The sequence below is a fragment of the Bos grunniens genome, chromosome 12, assembly GCF_055505025.1.
Source record: "Bos grunniens cultivar Pamir isolate PY7600 chromosome 12, Bosgru_T2T1.0, whole genome shotgun sequence".
Lineage (NCBI taxonomy): Eukaryota > Metazoa > Chordata > Mammalia > Artiodactyla > Bovidae > Bos > Bos grunniens.
Genome location: NC_141176.1, coordinates 11,373,917 through 11,400,938, shown reverse-complemented (window position 1 = coordinate 11,400,938; position 27,022 = coordinate 11,373,917). Strand labels below are relative to the sequence as shown.

At 45.6% G+C, this 27,022-nt stretch overlaps 1 protein-coding gene across 2 annotated transcripts in view; it reads right to left on the bottom strand.

Annotated features, from left to right (window-relative positions):
- Positions 1 to 4,098: 4,098 nt before the first annotated feature.
- The window catches only part of CNMD (chondromodulin), a 35,981-nt gene continuing 13,057 nt past the window's right edge, over positions 4,099 to 27,022 (bottom strand). Inside the window, exons 4-7 of one of the 2 annotated variants that reach the window (XM_086328775.1) lie at positions 20,936 to 21,049; positions 15,930 to 16,083; positions 10,029 to 10,195; positions 4,099 to 4,698 (exon numbers count right to left, since the gene is read on the bottom strand). In XM_086328775.1, coding sequence (XP_086184901.1) covers positions 4,483 to 4,698; positions 10,029 to 10,195; positions 15,930 to 16,083; positions 20,936 to 21,049 — 651 coding nt within the window. In that variant the 3' untranslated portion in view covers positions 4,099 to 4,482. The remainder of the gene's footprint in view (positions 4,699 to 10,028; positions 10,196 to 15,929; positions 16,084 to 20,935; positions 21,050 to 27,022) is intronic. The other variant, XM_086328776.1, reaches the window with a different exon arrangement.

Here is a 27,022-nt window from a genome sequence, read left to right as displayed (position 1 = left end):
ATCCATGGAGTATATATGGAATATCATAGTATTGATTTAAATAAGGCAACTTCTTTAGCAACTGGAATATTCTCAGATGTTGTATGATTACACATAGGTGCTAAATGAATTAAACATTGTAATGCTGGTTGATTAAGTCAAGTAGGATGTGTGTTAGGGGAGAGCTTTCTCGAGTGGAGATCTTTCTCACTTCGTAGCTGTAGTTTCCTTAGCACCTTCTAGGCAGGAGTATGGTTTTAATTAAAAAGAAACCACTTGCCTTTAAAAGCATAATTTCCTGCTGAGAGGAAGTTTATGCTGGGTAAATTTATTCCAGGTCTTTGACTGTGTCAGTATAAAGTAAATCCATCATAAAAAAGATGGATAATGGTCTATGTTAAGGAAATAAATAGGCGGTTGAAAAGAAAATTTTTGGTAAATAATCCACACCTTGGGAAGCTGAAGAACAGGAAGCTAAGGAATTCATGTTTTTAAGAAACTGCAAGTAAATGTGCAAATATAATGCTAGTTTTAAGAAAAAGTGTACAGAGTATTTCTTCCAGACTATCTCATTGCTGTTAAGATTTTTGCAGCCGTGTTACAGATGAGAAAAAGGAGATTGATTCAGTTGCAGAAATTTGATAGGAAGAGAACTTTTGCACAGGAGCAGGCACAGAAAGAAGAGAAATGTGACATGTGTAACGTTACTAGTAAACTCACAGAGGGAGCTTACAGTGGGGCATGCTTCTTAAAACAAATGGTGTTTAATAACTTGGTGGTTAACCTAGGGACTTCTTTATAGCTTTGTTACTGGTCTTTTTATCAACCTATGGTGATAACATAGATCCTAATAAAGACTGACTCTTGTATATTTGATTTAAAAACTATTAAGACATGGTAAAGGTTCAGTCAACCAAAACACCTTAGAAAATAGCATTAGCTATTGCCAGGTTAGGCTACATCAATACATGCGCAAATGCATGTATAGATGTACCTACCTTTACATAGGAAGTACCTAAAAATTGTATGTAAATTGATTACTTTTGAATGTAAGCATTTTAAATAAAATCTGTAGTTGAGTCAATCGATACTAACTTAAACTGGTTCTGTAAATTGATTCTAACATACTGGGCTTTTTCAAAGTGAAACCTGTATATGCATATAAAATATGAGCATGCATATATGTACAAAAGCCCTTAAAAGGAATTCAGCTTTCTTTTATAAACAGCAAAACTCACTCTGCTTGTAAAACATTTTTGCTGAAGTTTGCATAGTTGACTTAAATTTGCACCTTTCTCTCTGCATATGCTACTGGGGCTATCTGCATGTAGATTTTTGTTGACGCCCTCCTTCCCCTCAATAAGTCAGTTAACTTAAGAGGAAATGTGACATTTCTATAAAATAAATGTACATAAAACAAATCAGCATATTCAGCTTATGCAGAAATAAAAATTATTCCACTCACACAAGGAATTTCTACTTTGTAAAAATGTAGCTTGTATTTCGGACTGTAATAAAATCTGGTATAAGAACACCTGTTGAGTGGGTTAAGTGATTATTCTGAATATATTTGCTTTTTTAGTGTCAACAGTTATTTGAGGTGATGGTGGGAAGGGGGTTTAAGGATGAGGTTAAGCAAATTCTTAACATTGTAGAGGAAGTTTGTTCAGTGAGGTATGTCATGTGACGTGGATCACTTCCTGAAACCCAGCAGTACTGTTTTTCATTTTCTCTGCTGACATAGCAGCACCAATCACGTTTAAGACTACTGAGTCAAGATGGGACTCGAGGACCTTGAAAATGAACCTGTGGTGTCCTAAGGATTGGTCTGCCTCACCACTGAGGATTAGCTGAAGGACAGGTCGAGGTTCAGCACTGCAAACTGGGCAGCATTTGCAGCTTTTGGACTGACCAGGTCAGAGGTCCCTTAGGGATTAGGAGCAGTTTGTGAAAAGTTTGTATTCTGCAGTGTCCCCTCTCCCTTAACCAAATATTCTTCTTTGTACACTCGATTCTTCTCTTTCAAAGTAGACCTTTCGTTTTTCTCATTGAAAAATTTGAGTCTCTTTGTCATTCCTGCATTTAATCCAATTTTGACTTTCCCCTCTGTCCTTAAAAAGGTCAAAGCTTTGGCTCAGATGGTAAAGAATCTGCCTGCAATGCAGGAGACCTGGGCTTGATGCCTGGGTTAGGAAGATCCCCTGGAGGAGGGCATGGCAACCCACTCCAGTATTCTTGCCTGGAGAATTCCATGGACAGAGGATCCTGGTGGGCTACACAGTCCATGGGGTCACCAAGATGGACACAACCAAGCAACTACACTTTTTCTTTTTCATCCTTAAAACATCCATTTTTTCCCCCTGCTATGTTGACTTCCTTAGGTGCCGAGTGACTTTCATAACAGCATAATCCCATTATCTAAGTTATCCACCTATATTTCATTTACTTGTGGTGCTTTGAAGAGGGAGCATCTTTTCAAGAGGCAGCCTTCCTTCCCTCATGATTCACTGTCCTCCTTGCTAAGGCTAGCACCCTTCAGTGCCCACATGGAAAGCTTCCAAGGGGCTCCATGTAAAGTGGAAACGACCAGCCCCCTCCTTGCCCAAAACCTTCCGTTGGTTTCCTTTGCCTTCTGTGTGTGTGTGTTCAGTAGCTAAGTCGTGTCCGACTCTTGGTGACTCTGGACTGTAGCCCTCCAGGCTTTTCTGTCCATGGGATTTTCTGGGCAAGAGTACTGGGGTGGGCTGCCATTTCCTCCTGTTCCTTCTTCCCCCAGTAAACTCAAAGTTGACATGCAATATCATTTGGAGCTTCTGCCTCTGTTTCCATCCTGACACGCCTGCCTCAGCCTGAATGCTTCGTTTCCCTGCTTAACCGCACAGCCTCACGCCTCTACCAGAACTGCTCCCTCTGCCTGGAATGCCCTTACTGTCACCACCTGGCCGACTCCTGCTCATCCTCAAAGACCCACTGAAGGCCTTCTCTTCCCCAGAAGCCCAGTGCTCCCAAGTCTATCCAGGCCTTTGGTGTACTGAAGCCCAGTCATCTGCCTCATGAGACCGCAAGCACTTCTGGGGTGGGATCACTGCCTCCCGTCTTTTTTCCTCTTTGATTTGCAGAGGCAAGTACATAGAGGCTGCTGGGTGATGGAGGTGGGAGGTGGTGTGCATAACCATTGGCACTGACTTGCTTAGTAGAGGGGCAGCCATTTTGAAAATGTAAAATTTGTAGCTGCAGGAAGTTGGTGCTGCCTGAACAGTGTGACCATACATGTCAGTGTGTCTGTCCTTCATCCCTTTTTTCTCCAAAGACCTAACTTGCTGTTCATCCCATTTAATGTAGGTATATGGGTGTTCGTCTGATAACCAAGTTTCAGAACTAGATGTATAGTAGTAAGATGTCTTTAGACTATGGGACCGTTGTGGTATCACAACCTTTCATCTCTCTGAATCTTTGTGTTGTTTTGGAAAACTTACTTTCTTTAGGAAGGTTTTTAATCTCTTAAAACTATGAGAGTCAAAACTAAAATGTCAAAAATATGAAATACCTGTTCATCTTCCTGATCTAACCTCTCAATTTTTAAAGACAGTCCTTGGTCCTGAGATTCTTTCTGTCATTATAAATAAGCCATTCCTCCTCAGCCGTGTCTGTCAGACAGCGCTGCCCGCCGTGTTATTAGGAGAGTAACTCAACTGGTAACTGAACTATGTCAGCAGCCCAACTTGTACTACAAAGGTGGAAATCATTATGCTGCTTCAAGCCCGAAGACCACTTAACTGACAGCAGCTTGAAAGGGCTGTGAAGACCTGGCTTTCAGAATGTCGGTGGAAGTGCTCCCCACAAGTCTGCTTGGCCTTGCACTGAGCTTTCTTCCTCATCCTAGAGCGCTCTTCCTGGGCGCCGCTCTCAACAGGCCAGCCTCCTATTCCCAGGGTCTCCCGAGAGCTGCTGCCTTCAGGGTGATGTTCACTCTCAGGGAGATTTCATTAGATATCTCATTCTCCCTTTTTTGTCTCCTTTTTATCTGGGAACTCTGGGGGCACATTTGCAAGACTAGGAAAGAACAATCAAGATTAAGAAAAACAGGAATTCTGAGCAAATAACAACAGAAGACAATCGTTTTAGTCTGTGAATTGATTTAAAAGTAACTCAAGTGTACAGTTGAGATCTTTGATATATTGTAAGTAATTTTTCGTGGTTATTTCAAAATAGCTTGGTAAGGAAGGCTTAAAAGCAGACCTTCCTGGCAAAGAAAAGCAAAACAATAGCAAGTAATAAAAGGATTATTATGATATTTTAGACTTAAAACTACCCTCTCAGTACTTCTGCAATTCTGAATAAAGTTCTTACATAAAGCATTGAAAAGTATTCTGTTCAGTGTCTCGAATAACATTGCTCAGATGGAACAGAAAATCCGTCATGGTCCCTTTAGCTTCAGGATGCCCCAGGCTTTGGTTGTCTCTGGAGTTTGACTTCTTCACAGCGCCTGCTCCCTGAACGCTTTCACACCATGCCCAGGATGCGGGCCACCCACCAGCTACAAGGCATGATGACTCTGCAGGCGGAACGGCAGCCCTGGTAGTTATAGGGCCATGGGTGGTAGCCCCCCAGAGGCTCACAGATCTTCTGGCAGTGGGTGTAGCTCCTCCTGCATTCTATACAGCAGATTCCTTCATGATCCAGTCTGGGGTCGAATGTCATGCTTTCTCCTTCCTGCTGCTGTGAAATAAAAGAGAATTACTTGTGTTTCCTTCGTGAGGCGACATTTATAGCACGCACGTTATTTTAAAATAAGGTCTTAAATGTCTCAGTGGTACCAGCAATCACTGTTTTCCATAAGGCGCTTTCAATCTTTAAAACCTTATCATTCAGAAACCCTTCTAAACATGAAGGAACTTCCACCCTGCCTGATCGGTCACTTACAGGAAGATTCTTTTTTTTTTAATGGTAAAGTTTCTCCATTCCCAGGTGGTACTAGTGGTAAAGAACGCACCTGCTAATGCAGGAGACAAAAGAGACAGGGGTTCCATCCCTGAGTCAGGAAGACCTGGAGGAGGGCACGGCAACCCACTCCAGTCTTCTTGCCTGGAGAATCCCATGGACAGAGGAGCCTGGCGGACTGCAGTCTATGGGGGCACAAAGAGTCAGACGTGCCTGAAGCGACTTAGCACGCATGAAGTTTCCTTATGCCTTCAGTGAGCCATGGTTACCACTCAGTAGTGGCTCAACTTGTCTTAAGTAGGAAAATAGGAAGGAAGCCTGATTCAAAAGTAGCATTTCTGCCACTGCTGAGGCCCCCTGGCATCTTGTAATAATGGTTTCCAGGGCTCTGGGGAGCGTATGTGGGATTCACTGGTCCAGGCTAACAACAGATTGCTTTTTCACTCGCACTGGCTGAGAACGCTTACCAAGTTGTCTGGCTTCTGCCTTCGTGTCAATATAAGGGTCTGTAGCCCTCAGGAAAGGGCACCATTTACTGTGTAAAGATTGAAGACCGCAAACTTTACGTGCTAGTTTGTATGAGCCACGATGATAGTTAACTACCAACTTGTACTGAAGTTAAAGTCACCTTGTTACTCACTTGCTCAGTGGTGTCCAACTTCTGTGACCCCATGGACTGTATGTACCCCGCCTGGTTTCTCTGTCCATGGAATTCTCCAGGCAGGAATACTGGAGTGGGTTCCCATTTCCTTCTCCAGGGAATCGTCTCAATCCAGGGATCGAACTTACGTCTCCTGCATTAGCAGGCAGATTCTTTTACAACTGAGCCACTTGGGAAGTCCCAAGGTCAAAGACTCTGATGCTGGGAGGGGTTGGGGGCAGGAGGAGAGGGGGACGACAGAGGATGAGATGGCTGGATGGCATCACTGACTCGATGGACGTGAGTCTGAGTGAACTCCGGGAGTTGGCGATGGACAGGGAGGCCTGGCGTGCTGCAATTCATGGGGTCGCAAAGAGTCAGACACAACTGAGCAACTGAACTGAACTGAAGGTCACCTACAGAACTCTATTTTCACTGCTGGAAAGATCACAGAACTGGAAGAAATTTGGCACCTGCCAAATTGTGTGTCTGGGTTTCCTTTTCATGAATTTCTAGGGGTATAGATTCTATATTTTCTTTATTATGGCATTGCATTACAGTGGGGGGAAAAAGTCTTTATCAGTAGTGTAAATACTTTATTCAATTTAAAGCTCTTTCCTGGAGGAACAACTTGGCGGAGACGCAGCACCAACATAGGTTAGACTTCAATGAGCCAAGTGAACTTAAGCAACCCTATCACCTTTTCTGGTATACTTTTTTTATTCAACTATTTTAGGGGTGGGGGGCATTCAACTGTAAGAAATTTCAGACCTAACTGAAAAAAATGGAGAAAATTGTGTACTTGAACATCATTTAGATTTGACAGTTGCTAACCTTTTGTCATGGAGAAGGCAATGGCAACCCACTCCAGTACTCTTGCCTGGAGAATCCCATGGATGGAGGAGCCTGGTGGGCTGCAGTCTATGGGGTCGCTAAGAGTCGGACATGACTGAGCGACTTCACTTTCACTTTTCACTTTGATGCATTGGAGAAGGAAATGGCAACCCACTCCAGTGTTCTTGCCTGGAGAATCCCAGGGACGGGGGAGCCTGGTGGGCTGCTGTCTCGGGTCACACAGAGTCGGATACGACTGAAGCGACTTAGCAGCAGCAGCAACCTTTTGTCAAATTTGATTTTTTTTAAGTATTTAAAATTCTAAAGTCAATTTAAAGAGACTTGAGAGCATTGTGACATTTCACCCATAAATACGTTAGAATGTTTCTCCAAAATAAGATATTTTCCTGCACCACACTGCCACTAGGACACCTCACAAAACTAACAATTCCTCAACACCATCCAATAAACTTATGTTCACATTTTGTCATCCAAGTATTTGTCTTACTCTCTAACACCAGGTTTTTTTTTTTTTTTTTTTTTTAATTCTTCAGACTTTCCATTTCCTCCTCCCGCTTTATATCTTGAAAAAGTTTCATCTGGGACAGCAAAATAAAAAACTCCGATTTGAGGGGCTTCTCGGGTGGCTCAGTGGTAAAGAATCCACCTACCAATGCAGGAGACACAGGAGATGCAGGTTCAATCCCTGGGTTGGGAAGATCTCCTGAAGAAGGACACAGCAACCCACTCCGGTATTCTTGCCTAAAAAATCCCATGGACAGAGGAGCCTGGTGGGCTCCAGTCCATGGGGTTGCAGAGTCGGACGCGACTGAGCACGCGCGCACGCACAGGGCAGGAGGAGCCAACAAGCCTGTGGCTGAGGCATCTCCTCACCTGAGGGGCCAACAAAAGTTTGTTACGATTAAAAAGTTGGCAGAAATCTCTAGTTATTGAGATATTTCTGAGATACTTCCTTAAAGGGATAAGGGAAGGATGGAAGTCGTAGGGAAGATGTTCCTGCTTACAAGCTCAACACTTAAGAAAGGAAGAAACTGCTGTGTGGAAGTTTTTCAGGAACACAGGTCCCTGAAGTCCGGAAGCAGGGCGCAGTCACATCCTACCCACCTCCTGTAAAGGGGCTGAAGTCCCCCCTAGACCCTGGTGCAGGGAGGCCAGCTGCCTGGAGAATAACTTCTGTCTCCACATTTTATTCCTTTATTGTTCTTTGAGCTTTAGCGAATGAAGTACCATGGCGTCCTGAATTTTCTAGTAAGCCTTGGGTTACTTCAAAATACTTTTTCTCTACGTCTTTTTAAAATATAAATATTAGTCTAAAATGACAAACTAGAAGATATCTTGCAACACATGAAACAATAAAGGACTGAGGAGGCTATACAGGAAAGAAAATGCGCAAATGACTTCTCCGTGTATGAAAAGATGCTCAGCCTTACAGAGAATTAAAGACTGGCCAAGACAGGAGATGCAGTTTTACACCCAAGACTGTTTACAAAGTTTGATAATAAATGAGGCCTTGCATTACCATTTGAAGACTTGTAGCTGCTATAATTCCCTGGAAGGCAATTTAGTGTCCTCCATTAAAATGTAAAATTCTCGTCTACTGTGACCCAGTAAACCCACATGCGTCAGTACTTACGCTAAAAAGTGAGAAAGTGTTAGTCACTCAGTCGTGCCTGACTCTGTGACTCCATGCACCGTAGCCTGCCCGGCCTCTCTGTCCATGGGCTTCCCCAGGCAAGAATTCTGGAGTGGGTAGCCTTTCCCTCCTCCGGGGGATCTTCCCAATCCAGGGATCGAACCCTGGTCTCCTGCATTGCAGGCAGATTCTTTACTGCCTGAATGTGAGATACCCAGGAAAAATGAGTAACTCCCGGGCAGCTTAAAATTCAGGATTAAATATCTGAATAGGAAAGGGGGGGATGTAGATCTCTTCTGGCGGGGTCAGTGACTTTAGGAGAGACGAGTGGACCCTTAGAAGAACACATTGGAGGTATGATAGTTTGTGATGAAATTAGTCTTGAGTGTGGTGCTGACTTCACTCTCCTCCTGTGATGAGTCCATCTTCCCTGGTTAATGAAACTCCCCGGCAGGGGATTTATGATAATACAATTCCTTCTGGAGGATTTGTCTTAGGCAGATAAGGGGAGTTCAGAGAAAGCCCCTCTCTGCACTTGAGTTTTTTAAATGCCTACAGCCCAGAGCCACCAGGAAGGGCTTTTCTGGTGGCTCAGCTGGTAAAGAATCTGCCTGCAATTCAGGAGACCTGGGTTTGATGTCTGGGTTAGGAAGATCCCCTGGAGGAGGGCATGGCAACCCACTCCAGTATTCTTGCCTGGAGAATCCCATGGACAAATGAGCCTAGTGGGCTACAGTCCATGGAGTCGAAAAGACTCAGACGCGACTGAGCGACTAAGCACAGCACACCACCACGGAAAGATATATTCCCTTCATGTACAAGAAGTATGGATAAGACTGATAGCTAACATGGAGCAAGGTAGTACTTACTACGTGCCAAGCACTGTGCTAACAGCTTCATCTGCATTACCTCACATCTTCTTTCTCATACCCTATGCAGGAGGTACCAGGTATATCTTATTAATGGTATTGGAGGAATATTTACATGCCCACCAAAGCAGAACTGTCTCAATTTCTATACATTTATCCACACAATAGAATACAAGGTCACCATTAAAATGAATGAGGTGGATCCATGTAAGAGATAGAGTAGAATTCCTAAAATACTGTATTGTAACTGGAGAGACAGCAAAGTAAGGAAGTTATGTATGTTCTTTTGTGTTAAAAATTGTGTATGTGTACACTTATGCAGAGGAAGTGGGCAAACAGCCATTGTTAATAGACTGCTCAGAGGAGGGTGTCTGTGGTAGAAGGTAAATTCGCTTTTCATTGTATACATTTAAAAAAAAGCACGTATTTTTTTCTAACTAGTTAAAGTACTAGTTTATTATTTAACTAGTTAAAACACTAGTTACACATAAATACTTATTTTTCTGATTTCACTCCCTACAAAGTATAGTATTGATAAACTACACTTTGTTGAAGATTTGAGAAGATTTTAGCATGTTGGTGTCATCCTTACAAACACCAGTTCTCAAGGTTTTCATCTGAAGTGTTCGATCCCCTATGTGAGTCTGTCTCCCGAAAGGACTGAGTGCCCCCGAGGGCAGGAGTTACTCCTGTGTGCCCAGGGCCTGGAGAATAGCAGGTTCTCTGCAAAAGTCTGACGACTGAATGAATATCGTGGACACGGGGAAAGAGAGTGCTTTCAATCTGTACTGCCTGCAGGGCATATGCTTGGAAATATTTTTAAATAATCGAATTCCTGATGTGAATAGGTCTTCATGAATTTGCCTGTGACTCAAACGAGCAGAAAACAACCTTGAATAAGGAGTACAACCCGTCAGGATTTTACACTACAGAAGTGATTGTTACCCTCACTTATAAACTCTGCAATAAGCAAATGAAGATGTATTTGAAATAATGGAATAAAAGTCTCCGTTGACTACTAAGTGCCTTGAGCTCTCAAGCGGCGCCATGGCAGCTTCGGTGCTGGGTTTCACGCGCCCCGGCGAGCTGTGGGGCAGACGCCAGCACTCACGTGGTAAGGGTTGTCTGGGTTGAAGGGCTCTGCGTCCTCTTGGACGCTGGGTCTGGTTCCGTTGTTTGGTCTTCCAGGGGCTGGGGTGCCCTGTGGGCCGCTGCGTAGTCTTGTGGTCGTTGTGGTCACGATTTTTCTTACCAGTTCTCTCCTTTCTCTCTGGATTTCTACAACAATACGAAAACAACAACAGTAAAACTGCTGTGAGTTATTCCCTTTTTTTTGTTAAGGAAATTCTGTGTTTATAGGGTGAAAAACATAAGAAAAAGATATAAAAACAAACACATGAGTAGATCCTATCCTATTTAAATATACACATTTTCTTAAGACTAAAGCATGTTTCAGGCTTGGGTTTAACATCAGGTAACCAGACTTTGGTTTATAATGCTGAGGCAGATGGTGTAAGACAACTGACAAAATCTTGCAATTCCCTTCCTCAGCCTGCCTGTACCTGTTGGTCAGTGGCTCAGTCATGTCCTACTCTTTGTGACCCCATGGACTATGGGCCCCCAGGCGCCTCTGTCCCTGGGATTCTCTGGGGAAGAATACTAGTCGATTGCCATTTCCTTCTCCAGGAGATCTTCTTGGACCAGGGAATTGAACCCAAGTCTCCTGCATTGGCAGGCGGATTCTTTACCACTGAACCACCGGGGAATCCCCTGCTTCTCCTTAGGGGCTAAGAAAGTAAAGTAGCACTTTCCCCCCCTAGTGAAAGTGAAGTCGCTCAGTCGTGTCTGACTCTTTGCAACCCCGTGGACTGTAGCCTACCAGGCGTCTCCGTCCATGGGATTCTCCAGGCAAGAATACTGGAGTGGGTTACCATTTCCTTCTCCAGGGGATCTTCCTGACCCAGGGATCAAACCCAGGTCTCCTGGATTGGAGGCAGACACTTTAACCTCTGAGCCACCAGGGAAGCCTTTCCCCTCTGGCCTCCCTTGCAATTAGGAGTGGCCAGATGAGACCTACGCAAAATATGCTACTGCAGTTTCCAGGAAAGTTTCTGTTTTCTTGCTGAAAGGGACGGACACAGCTTCCTCCATCTGGTTTGCTTTCCTTGAATGTAGACGTGATATCTGGGTCACGTAGCAGGCAGTAAGCTAGAAAGAGAGTTGATGGCAGTGCCAAAAACCTACCTTCCTACCTCCACAGTTCTAGCTGTACGAAAAAAGTCAACCTGTATGTATGTGTTGAAGTCACTGTTGGTTAGCTGTTCTGTTACTTGCAGCCCTATGCATTCCTCCTGGATTTACAATATACGTATAAAGCATTACAGTCTTTTCAGGAGATTTATTATTATCTTGGTTGATTCTTTTTTGAAAAAAGTTTTTATTTTTGGCTGTGCTAGGTCTTCATGGCTGCTCTTGGGCTTTCTCTAGTTGCAGCAAGTGGGGGCTACTCTTCATTATAGCGGCTTCTCTTGTTGCACCTCACGGGCTCAGTGGTTGCCCACAGCATGTGGGATCGTCCCAGACCAGGGACTGAACTCGTGTCCCCTGTATTGGCAGGCGAATTCTTAACCACTGGACCACCAGGGAAGTCCTTGGTTGATTCTTTTACAAATTCTGGGAGAGAATAAGCAAATACTTTTATACACAAAGGCATCTGATTAGCAGATGCAATTGCTAGGCTTGAAAAGACCAAGTAACTCAGCTAAGATCACAGAACAGGTGGCAGAGATGAGTGTCTCTGGCTTCCAGCTCAGTGCCTTTGCTCTCCACTCTGCCTCGTGGGTCCCATGGCCACTGAGTAACAAGAATGGAGAGAGGACCACAGGGGTGGCTTTGGTGTCTCTCTGAGCCTCAGTTTCTTATACTCTAAAATGGGGATAATATTAGTATCTAGCTCACAGGGTAGTGATAGAGGTCATGAAAATTTTGTCTCAAGGTTTTAGCATAGTGTTTGGCATGGAATAAGCCCTCGAATGTTAGGGGATGATGGTATGATGCCATGTTATCTGTGAGGGTGTGGTTGTGTGCCCAGCTGTGGATAGCTTCCATGGGTAGCCTCTTGGTTTCTTCGGCAGGGCTGGAGAGGCATTTTGGGAGACCTAGGTTCAAATCTCAGACTCCATTTCTTTTTCGTTTTCCTGATTTTTAAAAAATCAGTTGCACTTTTAATCAATGACCTCAGAAGAGCGATTCAATCTCTGACCGTAGTCTCTTCATTTATAAATGGGGAGTATGACTAGTTACCTGGACAGTTGTTAGAATACAGTGTGTGTTAAGTTGCTTCAGTTGTGTCCGACTCTTGCAACCCCATGGACTGTGGCCCACCAGGCCCCTCTGTCCACCGGTTCTCCAGGCAAGAATACTGGAGTGGGCTGCCATTCCCTTCTCCAGGGGATCTTCCCAACCCAGGAATCAAACCCACATTTTTTACATCTCCTGCCTTGGCAGGTGTGTTCTTTACCACTAGCACCACCTGGGAAGCCCGGGTAGTTGTTGGCAAAGATGAAATAAGGACAAAAGGGAAAGAGTGGCACACAGCCCACGGGCAGCAGACCTTGGCTCCCGCCGCTTCCCTCTGACCTGGTCCGGTCACTCCCAGGGCTCTGACGGTTCAGTTCCGTGACGCTGACGACCTGCCAGCATCCAGCTCCGAGGGCAGGGGCTGCCGGACCCGGCGCTGGGAGGCTGTATTAGAATTAGGTGGCGGGGATCCCGGCATCCTTGGAAAGGGTTTTATTTTGTTGTCTTTATTGTAAAATACACTGCATTTATGAGAGACTGGAAAGAAAATCTCTCACTTTTAATGTCTATGCTATTCCGTCTTGTGACTACGCCGACCAACATTTAATTTAATTCTTTTCAAATCTGGGGGCATTTAGGTGATTTCTGCTTTTCTGCTGTTGTGTATAATGTGTGTAATTCTTGGATGGATGGGGTGATGATTGAATACCTACGATGTGTGATTAATTCTTAATGATACATTACTGAATATTTCAGAAGGGATCACGCTGTTAGACTGTGAGGGAACAAGTCACAGCTCTTTCTCAGAGGGTGAAGGTTCTCATTTTATCAATCATCCTGCAGCGCCAATAGCATCGTCCTCCCAACTCTGCCCCCAGACACCCTGTCCCGCTCTGTCCTTTTTCCATAGCACCTGTGTGGGTTAAGTCACTTCAGTCGTGTCCAACACTTTGTGACCCCACGGACTGTAGCCCACCAGGCCCCTCTGTCCACAGGATTCTCCAGGCAAGAACACTGGAGTGGGTTGCCATTTCCTCCAGGGGATCTTCCTGATCCAGGGATTGAACACACATCTCTCTCATCTCCTGCATTGGCAGGCAGGCTCTTTACCACTAATGCCACCTGAGAAGCCCCCTGTAGCACCGTGGAGTATACCAAACAATTTTCTTATTTCGGTGTATATGCAGTGTTTCCCCTAGCTACAATGCAAAATTCCTGGGGGGCATGGGTTCATCAGTGCATTCCAGGTGCGTAGAACAAGTAAATGGCACATAATAGATGTTGAATGAATGAATGAAGTCTCTGGGTAAGAGGCATGTCCTCAAACAGAAAGTGATTAGAGAGAGCTCTACATGGTGGCAGAGCTGGAAACTTTGTCCTTTTTTTTTTTTTAAAAAAAAAAAAAGACTTTTTATATGGGCCATTTTTACACTCTTTTTTACACTCTTTACACATTTTTACACTTTACATTTTACATTTATTGAATTTGTTTTACATTTTACATTTATTGAATTTGTAAAAATGGGCCATTTTTACACTCTTTACACATTTTTACATTTTACATTTATTGAATTTGTTACAATATTGCTTCTGTTTTATGTTTTGGTTTTTGGCCAAAAGGCATGTGGGATCTTAGTTCCCCAACCAGCGGTTGAACCTGCACCCCCTGCATTGGAAGGCAAGTCTTAACCACTGGACCACCAGGGAAGCTCCGAGACTTTTGTCCTTGATTGGAAAATGTGACAAGGTATTGGAGAAGGAGTTCCTGGGTGATGGGAGGCCCATTCCATGTGAAGACAGGTGAGGAATAAAAAGCCAGAAGTTGTAAGTGGCCAGAGAATGAAGGTGTGAGCACTCACTGGAGCAGGACCCAGGACATGCTGTGCTAAGCTGCTTCCATCGTGTCTGACTCTGTGCGAGCCTATGGACTGCAGCCCACCAGGCTCCCCTGTCCTTGGGGTTCTGTCCGGGGCTAGACCCAGGACAGCAAAAGCAATGGTCCGTTTGGCAGCCCTCCTTCCCAGTGCCCTAGGGTGCGGCAGACACTGCGCAGAGGATTCTCTCTCACTGAGCCTGCACGTGGCCTCAGAATTCTGAACCTGCTCTTCCAGACAGCTGCTGCCAGTGGCTTACAAACTGCATCCTATTTGCTTTGCCTGGACTAAAATGTAACCACTTTATCCAGGCTTTGGAACTGAATAGGACTTGTGAACTGGAGGAATGAGTTAGCCATGGCAGAATGAGAAGCCGGGACTTTTTGGCCTGGTGTGTGTTTTTCAATTGTGGTAAAATATATATAAAACTCACCATCCTAACCATTTTAAAGTATACAGTCAGGCATTAAGTACATTCACACTGCTCCGCAACCATCATCACCATCTATGTCCCAAACTTTTTTTATCTTGCAAAACTGAAGGCTGCACGCATGAAACAGTCATTGTCTGTCCCTGTCTCCTAGGTCTGGTGGTTCTAATCTCCGAATTCTCTGTATTTCCATGCTGTTCTCTCTCGGTGTTCAGTGTAACTTTCTGAGAATGTAGCCCACTAAGCTGTGCTAAGAAGGGGGGGCCTTTTCCCCACCAATAAACTGGAGCTGCAAAGTTGGCCTTTGGGAGGTCAGTGGGGTGATTGTGGTGGGAATCAAGACAGTAGATATTCCTGGTGGCTCAGTCGGTAAAGAATCTGCCTGCAATGCAGGAGACCTGGGTTGGGAAGATCCCCTGGAGGAGGACAGGGCAACCCACTCCAGTCTTCTTGCCTGGAGAATGCTATGGACAGAGGAGCCTGGTGGGCTGCAGTTTCTGGGGTCACAGAGGGCCCGTCACAATTGAGAGACTAAACAACGACAAGCGTTGGGGACAGACGGAACCCCGGGAAGGAGCCTGGCTGCAGGGCTCACCTGCCCTGGAAACGGCCCCAGGTACTCCGACCTGCTCTGAAGCCAGGAGCCCTTCCTTTATTTTTCTTGGACTTGGAAGTGGGTGTACGAGCCTTGAACTTGAGGAATCTCAGCCTGTGTCCACAGCTGCTTGTGGCTATCCCATGATGCAAGGTTTGAGCATAATTAAGATCTGGCAGGGGCTTCCCTGGTGGTTAAGAAATCTACCTGCCAAGGCTGGGGACATGGGTTCGATCCCTGGTCCAGGAAGATCCCACAGGCCACGGGGCAACTAAACCCACGTGCCGCAACTTGGGAAGCCTGTGTAGCTAGTCTGTGCTCCTCAACAAGAGAGGCCACTACAGTGAGAAGCCCGTGCACCGCCATGAAGAGTAGCCCTCGTTTAGCAATGACGACTCACCACAATCAAAAAATAATTAAATCTTTTACCAAAAAAAAAAAAAGATTTGGCGATAGGATAGATTCTTAGTCCCCTGATTCTCTGCTTTAGGGATAAAAAAATGTAAAATTGCAAAGTGCAATAATGGAGAGGCGGGCAGAGCAGAAACAGTGGGCGTGTCATAAATAAAGCCCGCAGGTAAGGCCGAGGGGTCCCGGGCCCACCTGCATCCTGTTGCCCGCTGCTCCGGCCCTGCCCTGTGACATTCACAGCCGCCCTGCCCTCCCCTTTGGTCTCTTGTACCGATTACTGAGACCTGCGCCGTGCACCTGGCTTACTTCCTTGTCACGTGCTCACGCCTGTGCAGGGGCTCACAGGAAGCCCATGCCGGCTGGGAGCGGTCCAAGCAGCTTCCAGAGAATTTAAAACGTTACCTTTTGGGTAGGTTGGTTTAAGCCAGAAAATAGGAAGGTCGCCGCAGAGTTCTAAAACTTTGGAACTCAAGAAGCTGTTGTCCTTCACGGGCTGATCTCCAGCCACCCAGATGAGAGAATTTTCTTCGTATTTAACTGGCATGATCTTGCCTTCCTGTAGATGAAAAGGAAATGCGTGGATCAAAGAGGGCGGAGGAACACGCTGTGTGTGAAGATTCGTGTGTTGGTAAAAGATTATTTTGCCCTATAAAAATGAGTTTAGGATTAGCAGATGCAAACTAGTATATACAGGATGGATAGACAACAAGGTCCCACTGTAGAGCCCAGGGAGTTATATTCTCTATCCGGTGATAAACCACAGTGGAAAAGAGTAGGAGAAAGAACAGATATATGTATAACTGAGCTGCTTTACTGTACAGCAGAAATTAACGCAACTTTGTAAATCAACTATACTTCAATAAAATTTAGAAGACAACTTCATGAGAATCCAAAGGCATGCACACACACACACACTCTGAAGTCCTCATCTCTTTGTAGCTCTTTTCACAACATTCCACACCCCTCATGCCATCCGGCCTTTGGATGATTCGAAGGTGTGAATCTGAGCGTCTTAAGTAGAAGTGAAAATTACTTGATGCCAACTTTGAGATTTCAGTTAATCTGATATTTTTGATCAAAGATGCTTTGGAGGAAAAGCGATTGAACGGACTGTAGAATCCAATAGAGGAGAGAGGCGTCCTTCGTGTGAAGTCAACGTCCTCTGGGCCTTGTTCTGCCGCTTCCAAACCACAATGGAAAAAGCCAGTGATTGGTTCTTTAATGTCTTCAGTTCAAAGTATTTAACATAAACCATTTCTGCATTTCCCAGCTATAACAAAACATATCTCAGATGTTCTTCGCATCAAGCGCACCAGCGAGATTTCAAAGCTAAACCCTGGATTTTCTTCTGCAGCGAGATGCTGAGAATGGTTTGATAACCCGGGAGACAAATTTATTGTGCCAGGTTGCGCCTTTCATGTATTTATTAGTTTGCAATAGGTTGGAGAAATTAAAATGTTTTCTTCTGACTTTTTAGCTAAAAGCAACACTTCATTTATGCTTTCTCCCTCAGGCTTCTGGCAGCATTAAAACAACTTAAAGTTATTGGAGTCAGCGAACATGCAGGTAATCCAGTTATTCACCTGAAATTAAATGGCTCCATCCAGGAAATGAATGCTCTTTGGGTATAGTAGCTTTTAAAAGTTATACAAAACTGATGAAAAATGCATGAGAGCTAGTGGTGCATAAATCTACCCCATCATAATCTGAAGTGCATGGGGACAGAGTAGGGTGATAGGGAGAATGCATATGCGTGAAACCTACAAGCTAGGAGCTTTAAATAAAAGGGCCTGCACATTCTTTCAGCTGCTACCCCATCTCCTTCCCTTCTCTTGCAACACAATCCTGCTTTTGTTTGTGGCCCCAGGAGAGACATCTGCTTTCTCAGACTCCCTGGCAGCTAAGGGTGCCCGTGTGACCAGTTCTAGACAATGCAATCCATGCTAAAGTGTGTGGAGGGAATGTGAAGCTGTCTGCTTTTCCTGAGTCCAGAGGAAGCATGGTTGGCACTGTTCAGCATCTTCCTGCCTTCCTTCCTTGACCGAGTGGTTGATGTTTAGAGCTGGAAGTAAAAGGCTGCAAAAATAAGAGATGCTGGCCATGGAGTCAATGCCTGGGGTCACCTACTTCCAAGGAGAAAAAAAAAAATCCTTATTTGTTAAAGTCACTCTAAGTGGCATGCTCAGCTGTGTGTGTGTGTTCAAGCTCAGTCGTGTCCAACTCTTTGCCACCCCATGGACCACAGACCACCAGGCTCCTCTGTCTTTTCCAGGCAAGAATACTGGAGTGGGTTGCCACGCCCTTCTCCAGGGGATCCTCCCGACTCAGGGATCCAACGCACATCTCCTGCGTTGCAGGCAGATTCTTTACCACTGCAACACCTAGGGAAGCTACTGGCAGCCAGCACATTCCTAATTCATACAAACATGTTGTCTGAATTTGGTTTTGTCCACCAGAGAATCCACCACGCCCCATAGAAACAACTAAAACACGAGAAACAGAATTCACCTCTGTGGCCTCAGTAAAGAATCAGAGGCAAAGATTTAAGTGCAAAGCCATTCACCAAGGTGAATTTTATCTGTATTCAGAAAAAATTATTTTAAATTATTATTTTTAAGAGAATGGAAACTTGAAGATACTGATACTCAAGAGCAAAAGCCTTTTAAAATTATAATCATATATAATTTTAAATTTTCATTCATATAAATTTTTAAAAAATATTTATTTATTTGGTTGCACTGGGTCTTAGTTGGGGTATGTGGGATCTAGTTCCCTGCCCAGGGATCAAACCATAGCCCCTGTATTGGTAGTTTGGAGTCTTAGCTACTAGAACACCAGGCAAGCTTTAATATCAATTAGAAATTATAATCATATGATAACATATAATAATCCATTATCACCTACATTTTGGAAGACCTAAAGTTAACTGTGGTGTTGGAGAAGACTCTTGAGAGTCCCTTGGACTGCAAGGAGATCCAACCAGTCCATTCTGAAGGAAATCAGCCCTAGGTGTTCTTTGGAAGGAATGATGCTAAAGCTGAAACTCCAGTACTTTGGCTAAAGCTGAAACTCCAGTACTTTCATGCGAAGAGTTGACTCATTGGAAAAGACTCTGATGCTGGGAGGGATTGGGGGCAGGAGGAGAAGGAGACGACAGAGGATGAGATGGCTGGATGGCATCACCGACTCGATGGAGGTGAGTTTGAGTGAACTCCAGGAGTTGGTGATGGACAGGGAGGCCTGGCATGCTGCGATTCATGGGGTCGCAAAGAGTCGGACACGACTGAGGGACTGAACTGAACTGAACTGAATAGCAGTATAACTTCAATTATAAAAAGCATATCACACACATTGTACATGAAGAAAATTTACCAAAACACTAATATTAGTTATCCATGGATTTTGTAACTCTGGGTGACTTTCTACTCTCTCCTTTCATGCATTCCTGAATTTCTATAATGACAAAGTGTTGTTTTTAAAAATCAGAAAAAACAAACAAACAAACAAGGCCTTCTTTAAAAAAAAAAATCTGAAAATGTACTGCAAACTTTTTTTTACGCTGTACCCCGGACATGCAGGATCTTGGCTGCCCTGACCAGGAACTGAACCCACGGCCCTGCACTGGAAGTGTGGAGTCCTAACTAACGGACCACCAGGGAAGTCCCTGTCCTGCTGCAAACTTTCGATAAGATCTTGGTCGGTTAAGATCTGGTTGGGAAGTTGGCTCTTTACGTCTACTCATGAGGGAAGCGTTGAGGATTACAGTTCATTAAAGGTTTCATAACAGAAGCTGAGCGATAAGACCATTGAAAAGGTAATGCAATAAGAGATGTTCAAGGTCAGAACACAGGCGGTCTCGGTCTCATTTCTAGACTCTGTATGCGCGAGTCCATACTTGTGTTCCGAAGGGTGCAGTTCAGGGGCCACAAACGAGCTCGTGATCAGAGGAGAGTGATGGGAGGGATGAATGGCTGGGGAGGTTGGGAGTGGAGGAGACACTGAGGACATGCTGGCCAACCTGAAAAACTCACAGTGTGTTGAGACCCCTGGGCCTGCTCCTAGGAGAGCAAACAATCGAGCGGTTTCCAGGCACCTCTGCTTACTCTTAGTTTTCTTCATCTGCCTTTCGGGAGCTGATGCCTGGCTCACCTCCCTCTTGGGGATCCTGAGGGATCAGAGGTGAGCATAATAAAATTAAGACTCAAAGCAGCATCCGTTTAATCATTATCTAGCGCGTTCAGGGCCGTGGGGACAGAGTGCACACCCTAGTTTGCAGACGACAAGACTGAGGCTTAAAAACTTGACGCCACGTTCACAGCAAGTGTCAGAGCTGGGACTTGAACCCACATTTTCCAAAGTCCATTTTTCTTCCACCCTACCCTGCCACAACTCAAATGGAAGATGACAGTGAATGTGGCTACTTCGTAAGCCCTAAAGCACCAAATCAGTGTAAGGTATTACTGTTAAATATGTCTTTAGAATGCTGTGTGCAATTCTTAATGCAAGCTTTTATAAAACCAAGCTCAAAGGCAAGCTATTAATAATAAATGGGTGAAATATGTTTAAAGAACCTCACAAGCCTGATACATAGGAAAGGAATTCTATATATGTTAAATTAGCCTCATTGGGCTGAACTTGAACCAGTGGGAAGAAATTGTAGGGGGAGCCATTCAGCTCAGTGTTGGCAAAGCAATTAGAACTTCCTCCCAAGAAGTTGCCTGACACACAGGGAAGGGGAGCCTGGTCAGTGCTTCCAGCAGAGGCTGAGTGATCAGCTCTGGGGATTTCAGGAGGACTTCTCCCCTGGCTAAGTCGCACTGGGGCTGGAGTGAGGCTTTAGGCTCCTGAGCCCCTTAATGATCCTAACACCTGAAGTCCTTTAAGTTGTCCGAATCACTGATCAGTTCCCTGCGTGCGTACTAAGTCACTTCAGTTGTGTCCGACCCTTTGCAACCCTATGGATTGCAACTCTGTGTGGCCCGCCAGGTTCCTCTGTCCATAGGATTCTCCAGGCAAGAACACTGGAGTGGGTTGCCATTTCCTTCTTCAGGGGATCTTCTCCACCCAGGGGCTGAACCCGAGTCTCCTACATCTCCTGCATCAGCAGGTGGGTTCTTTACCACTAGTGCCACCTGGGAAGTCCCTAGCATCAGCAAATAAAGGCCATGTGATGACTGTTACCCTTTATGTACTTTAAAATCTGGTTTTCCAGAACCTTCAATTACACGACATCAGGTAAGAACGATTACCTGGAACCAACAAGTAGGACCAAAGTAATTAAGTTCTTTGTCAGGGAGGAAAGAGAGCGTATGTTCTGGTCACAGACCTGTCCAGGAACTAGAGACAGGAGGGGTGTGCCTTCTGTGTGTGCCCAACATTCCTGCTGTGTGGAGCCCGCTGGTACCCACCAGTTCAGAGGAGATGCTCTGCTTGGTCATGGTGCCCACCTCCGGGATGCGAGCCTTCACCTGCGCTTTGATGTAGCACTTCTCCCCTCCAGCAAAACGGATTCCTGTGATGCCCTAGGAAACAAAAGTTTATCCATCCTCTATTCATCCATTCATTTATTCAGTGTATTGAGTGTCTACTGCGAGCTACGTATTATTCCAGGTGCCAGGTACAGGGATGAACAAAACAGATGGCATCTCTGCCCTCATAGAGCTTACCTTTCAGTGTTATTTACCAAAAATAAAAAATAAAGTCAGGTGGCATTAAGTGCTATGGAGAAAAATAAAGCAGAGTGTGGAAATAGGAGTGACAGGAGATGGTGCTTTATTTTTTATTTTTGGCCATGCTGTGAGGCATGTAGGATCTTAGTTCCCCAACCAGGGATCGGACCTATGCCCCCCCCTGCAGCAGAAGCATGGAGTCTTAACCACCGGACTGCCAGGAACGTCCTAGGAATGGTCCTTTAGACAGTGAGTCGGGGAGGCTTCTGTCAAGGTCTGACTTTGCGCTGAGAGACAGTGCGTTCATTGCTCCACCCATCCCACGAGCTCAGATGAAATGCCATCTTCTCCCTACAGGTTTCTTAGTCCAGCCCGGGCTAAGGGGGCTCCCTTTCCTCTGACTTTCCGAAAGCCCTCCCATCTCCACCCCCCGTTTGGCACTCAGTTCTCAGTGCCCTTGCGTCTTGCGAATGTCACCTCCGTACTCAACTCTAAACCTGAGATCAACCTGAATCTCTTTTTTGTTTTCGTTTGGTGCTCCCACAGAAGTTCTCAGAAGATGCTGGTCCAATTAACGAATTCTGTGAATTCAGATTCTTCTTAGGTTGTTGAACCCAGAGGAAACAGTAGCTTTCTATCACACTGGGAGCTGAAGTTTGCTCCCAGAGCTTATCCAAGGACTTGGATGTTTTGTTTTTGTCCCGTGAGATATAAACAATGTCTCCCCGTCTGCCTAGGGACTGGCCTCCAGGGAAATCTCAGCCGCAAGGCTCCGGTCTTAGCTGACAGCTCGGCACCGATTCTGCCCACGGAGTGCGTCAGGCATAACGTATGTTCTAACCCATGAGTGTTTCCTTTCATTTCTTGTTACTTCCATGACTAGTGAGTGGCCAAAACCAGTATTAAGATCTACAAATTATATGTCATAACAATGTAGGCACCAAACGAATCTGAAATTCTCAACTGGTCAGTCTTCTATTGGGTTGAGACAAATGTCAGGAAGACACAGAACTTGTTCTAATATATCAATACCAGGGAGTGGGAGGAAGAAAAGCCTTTAGAAATCTAGGGGCAGGATTCAGCCCTCCTTTTTTTTTAATATTTTTTTCTTTCGGCCTCGCCATGTGGCACTGATCTGTCCCTGATCAGAGGTTGAACCTGTTCCCTGTGCGGTGGAAGCTCAGAGTCTTAACCACAAGACCACCAGAGAAATCCCAGCATTCAGCCCTCTTAAAGGAAGAATGAAGTCACACGTCAGTCACGCTGGAGGATCTTCATGGAAAGTTACACCGAATGGAATCTCAGAGCCAGGCGTCCTGCAGACGTGGGTGGGCGACAGACGGGAGAAGGAACGGCTCCTTCCTCTGGAAGCTCCTCGTCAGTTCTCTTGCGGCCTGATCGACCACATGCATGCGTAACGCATCTCATTCCTCCCAGCGTCACCTCTCACCCAGAGGGAGGAGGAGGTATGAGCCCCCATCCCCAACCCTCGACAGGGGAAGAGCTCCGGGCTTAACTGCAGAAGGTCTCGATGCAGCACCAAAATTACATGGAGAGATTTTAAAAACACAGATGCCTGGGCCTCTCCTAAGAGATTCCCATTTAACGGGCTTGTGGCTGTGCCCAGACACTGGCATGCTTAAAAGCTCCCCGTGTATTCATGATGTCAGCTGGGGTTGAGGACCCCCAGTTTCAGGAGAAAGAGACTTGTTCAGGGTGTGTGTGTGTGTGTGTGCACTCAGTCGCTTAGTCGTGTCTGACTCTTTGGGACCTCCTGGACTGTAGCCTACCAGGCCTCTCTGTCCATGGGATTTTCAAGAATACTGGAGTGGGTTGCCATTTCCTTCTCCAGGGGTCTTCCTGACCCATGGATCGAATCCACAAAGATTTAAAGTAACTGAAATAGCATGCTCTGCACTGAATGTTTGCGTCTCTCCCACCCCCACCTAAATTCGTATGTTGAAACCTAACGCCCCATGTGGTGGTACCTAGAAGTGGGTCTTTGGGAAGGGTGAGGTCATGAGGCTTTCCTCATGACTAGTGGTAAAGAACCCACCTGCCAAGGCAGGAGACATAAGAGACTCAGGTTTGATCCCTGGATTGGGAAGATCCCCTGGAGAAGGAAAAGGCAACCCACTCCAGGATTATTGCTGGAAAATCCCATGGGCAGAGGAACCTGGCAGGCTACAGTCCATAGGGTTGCAAAGAGCTGGACATGACCAAAGCAACTTAGAATGCACTAGGTCATGAGGGTGGAGCCCTCATGAATAGGATTAGCGTCCTCTCCCCAGAGAGCTCCTTCCCCTTCTGCCTCCTGAGTAGGACAGTGAGAAGACAGGCTTCCATGAGTAGAGAGCAAGACCATCACTAGACAGGCAACCTGCTGGCACCTTAGCCTTGGACTTTCCAGCCTCCAGAACTATGAGACACACACTTCTGTTGTGTAGAAGTCACCTAGCCCATGGTAATTTGTTGTAGCAGCCTCAGGGTACTAAGGCACAGCCTCTGGACCCAAGTTCCCTCTGTACTAGTGACTCACAAACTTTTCCTTGCAACCGAATCATCTGGAGGACGCACGAAACAAAATACTGTGTTGGTCCCCCCGCCAGAGTTTCTGAAGCCGGGGGTCTGGAGTGAGGGCTAAGCCGTGCATTTCTAACCAGCTCTCAGGTGCCGCTGCTGCTGGTGGCCTAAGGAACACACTTGGGGAACCACTGTGCTCTACCATGCTGTCTCCCGAAGGTCAGTTGTTCTTATTCTACGTGTCAATCTATGGCACATGGTTTGAAAAACGAGAGTTTGGGGAGGGGGATTACTGCCTCTGTTGCAGTGAAAAGAAAAAAAAAAAGAGGAATGAATTTTTTCTTTCCCTTTCTTGAGAACAAAGAAGATAAAGAAAACAGTGAGCAGGCCTGAACATTCCTAGTTTTTTATTTTAACTGCTCCTAACTCTGCGTGAGTTGGACTGTGAAGAAAGCTGAGCACCAAAGAATTGATGCTTTTGAACTGTGGCGTTGGAGAAGACTCTTGAGAGTCCTTTGGACTGCAAGGAGATCCAACCAGTCCATCCTAAAGGAGATCAGTCCTGAGTGTTCATTGGAAGGACTGATGCTGAGGCTGAAACTCCAGTACTTTGGCCACCTCATGTGAAGAGTTGACTCATTGGAAAAGACTCTGATGCTGGGAGGGATTGGGGGCAGGAGGAGAAGGGGGCGACAGAGGATGAGATGGCTGGATGGCATCACCGACTCAATGGAGGTGAGTTTGAGTGAACTCCAGGGGTTGGTGATAGACAGGGAGGCTTGGCATGCTGCAACTCACGGGGTTGCAAAGAGTCAGACACGACTGAGTGACTGCACTGAACTGAACTGAACTCTGCATGTCTGCAGCACAGTTCACCTTTCTGCGCCCTAACTCTGCAGGAAGTCCACTTCACACCCACCTTCCTTTGACTCTGTGCTAAATACATCCTGTATCTGGTGTTTACCCTTACAACACCCTTCCCCGTATTGTTGCTTGTTGCTCAGTTGCTCAGTCGTGTCCACGTCCAACTCTTTGCAATCCCATGGACTGGAGCACTCCAGGCTCCTCTGTCCTCTCCTATCTCCTGGAGTTTGCTCAAATTCATGTCCGTTGAGTCGCTGATGCCATCCAACCATCTCATTCTCTCTCATCCCCTACTCCTTTTGCCTTCAGTCTTTACCAGCATCAGGGTCTTTTTCAATGAGTTAGTTCTTTGCATCAGGTGGCCAAAGTATTGGAGTTTTAGCTTCAGCTTTCTACATATCAGAAAGAAGGCCACAGAGCCACCTAACTACCAGACTCAAATGCTGGGTTAACGAAGTCAGCCTATGACTGTCTTTGAAACAATGAAAGAGGAAGGAATCAAGATGCTAACACCTTTGCTCCTCGTCACCGGCTCCTAAATGGGAGTCCTTATCTTATTTAAGCCCGCAGACTCCTCTTGGGGGGAGGGTGGGCACAGTTCTTGAGGTGTGAACCTACTGTGTTCCCCTCTCCCCCAGCTGGGAATTACAGTCACCTTTCTATTTCCTCCAAACTCCATCTCCATATTTTTTATTTGGCTTTGGTGAGAGGAGAAAGCCAAGATTTTGGCCAGCCACCCACTCCCCACCACCCATGTTATATCTTCTCTTGACTTCAAACCGTTGTAGCTTCTGAGACGAGATGCTGGGGAGGAAGCACCATCTAGCCATTACCATATCCCCAGGGAGAGAACTGACTATGGAAGGATTCACAGCACTGAATGTGTCTAGTATTGAGTTAGTTCTGACAGTCGGTCTACAGGCTGCAAAGAAAACTGAAACCCCATGGGGATGGGTCCTGTGGGAAGGAATTCACATGTATTAACCACCATATCTAGCTACAAATCCATATCAAGCAGCCAGAAACGCTAAAAGATTAAACAGAGGGAAGGGAACAGCAGAAGAAAGGCAGGCAAATCTCCTGTTTTTGCAAACAAACAAGACCTTAGAAGCTGGTGATAATGAAGATGTTTGCTAACAAAGGTAGTGAGTGAGGATCCCAATGATCTAACATCCTTTTATCCAAAGTCAGCCAATCTCATTTTAGCCACACAGTTTTTTCTTTCTAGGGGTCTCATTTATTTCTGTGGCTTAAACCAGAAACTCCCAAGGAGGGCAAGGGGACCTTCCCCCAGAAGGGTGATTTAGAAACTTTTGAGGGAGTTTTGTTATTGTCACAAAACTAGGAGCTTTCTGGCCCTTTGTTGGGCATGACCCAGGGGTGCTGGGTCCGACCAGCCTGGGGGAACTCTGAAGAACCAAGTGCCCAGAATCTTGGCTGAAAAACTGGATTGTAAGCACCTGAGCCTGGAACCTAACACTGTTTTATATGTAAATGTAACGTGATTTTTGGCACAGTCTTAATGTACAAAGGATTTCCTAGGAATGGAATTATTATGAAAATGGAGAGAAAATGTTACTTTTGTTTACTATTTGAGAAGATTTTGTTGTTTAGTCACTAAGTCATGTCTGACTCTTTTGTGACCCCACGGACTGTATAGTCTGCCAGGCTCCATTGTCCATGGGATTTCCCAGGTAAGAATACTGGAGCGGGTTCCCATTTCCTTATCCAGGGGTCTTTCCGACCTAGGGATCGAACTCGCGTCTCCTGCATTGGCAGGGAGATTCTTTACCACTGAGCCACTAGGGAAGCCATTTAGAGAAGTTCAGTTCAGTCGCTCAGTCGTGTCTGACTCTTTGCAACCCTATGAATCACAGCACGCCAGGCCTCCTTGTCCATCACCAACTCCAGAGTTTACTCAAACTCACGTCCATTGAGTCGGTGATGCCATCCAGCCATCTCATCCTCTGTTGTCCCCTTCCTGCCCCCGATCCCTCCCAGCATCAGGGTCTTTTCCAATGAGTCAACTCTTCGCATGAGGTGGCCAAAGTACTGGAGTTTCAGCTTTAGCATCATTCCTTCCAAAGAAATCCCAGGGCTGATCTCCTTCAGAATGGACTGGTTGGATCTCCTTGCAGTCCAAGGGACTCTCAAGAGTCTTCTCCAACACCACAGTTCAAAAGCATCAATTCTTCAGCGCTCAGCCTTCTTCACAATCCAACTCTCACATCCATACATGACCACAGGAAAAACCATAGCCGTGACTAGATGGACCTTTGTTGGAAAAGTAATGTCTCTGCTTTTGAATATGCTATCTAGGTTGGTCATAACTTTCCTTCCAAGGAGTAAGCATCTTTTAATTTCATGGCTGCAGTCACCATCTGCAGTAATTTTGGAGCCCCCCAAAATAGTCAGCCACTGTTTCCACTGTTTCCCCAT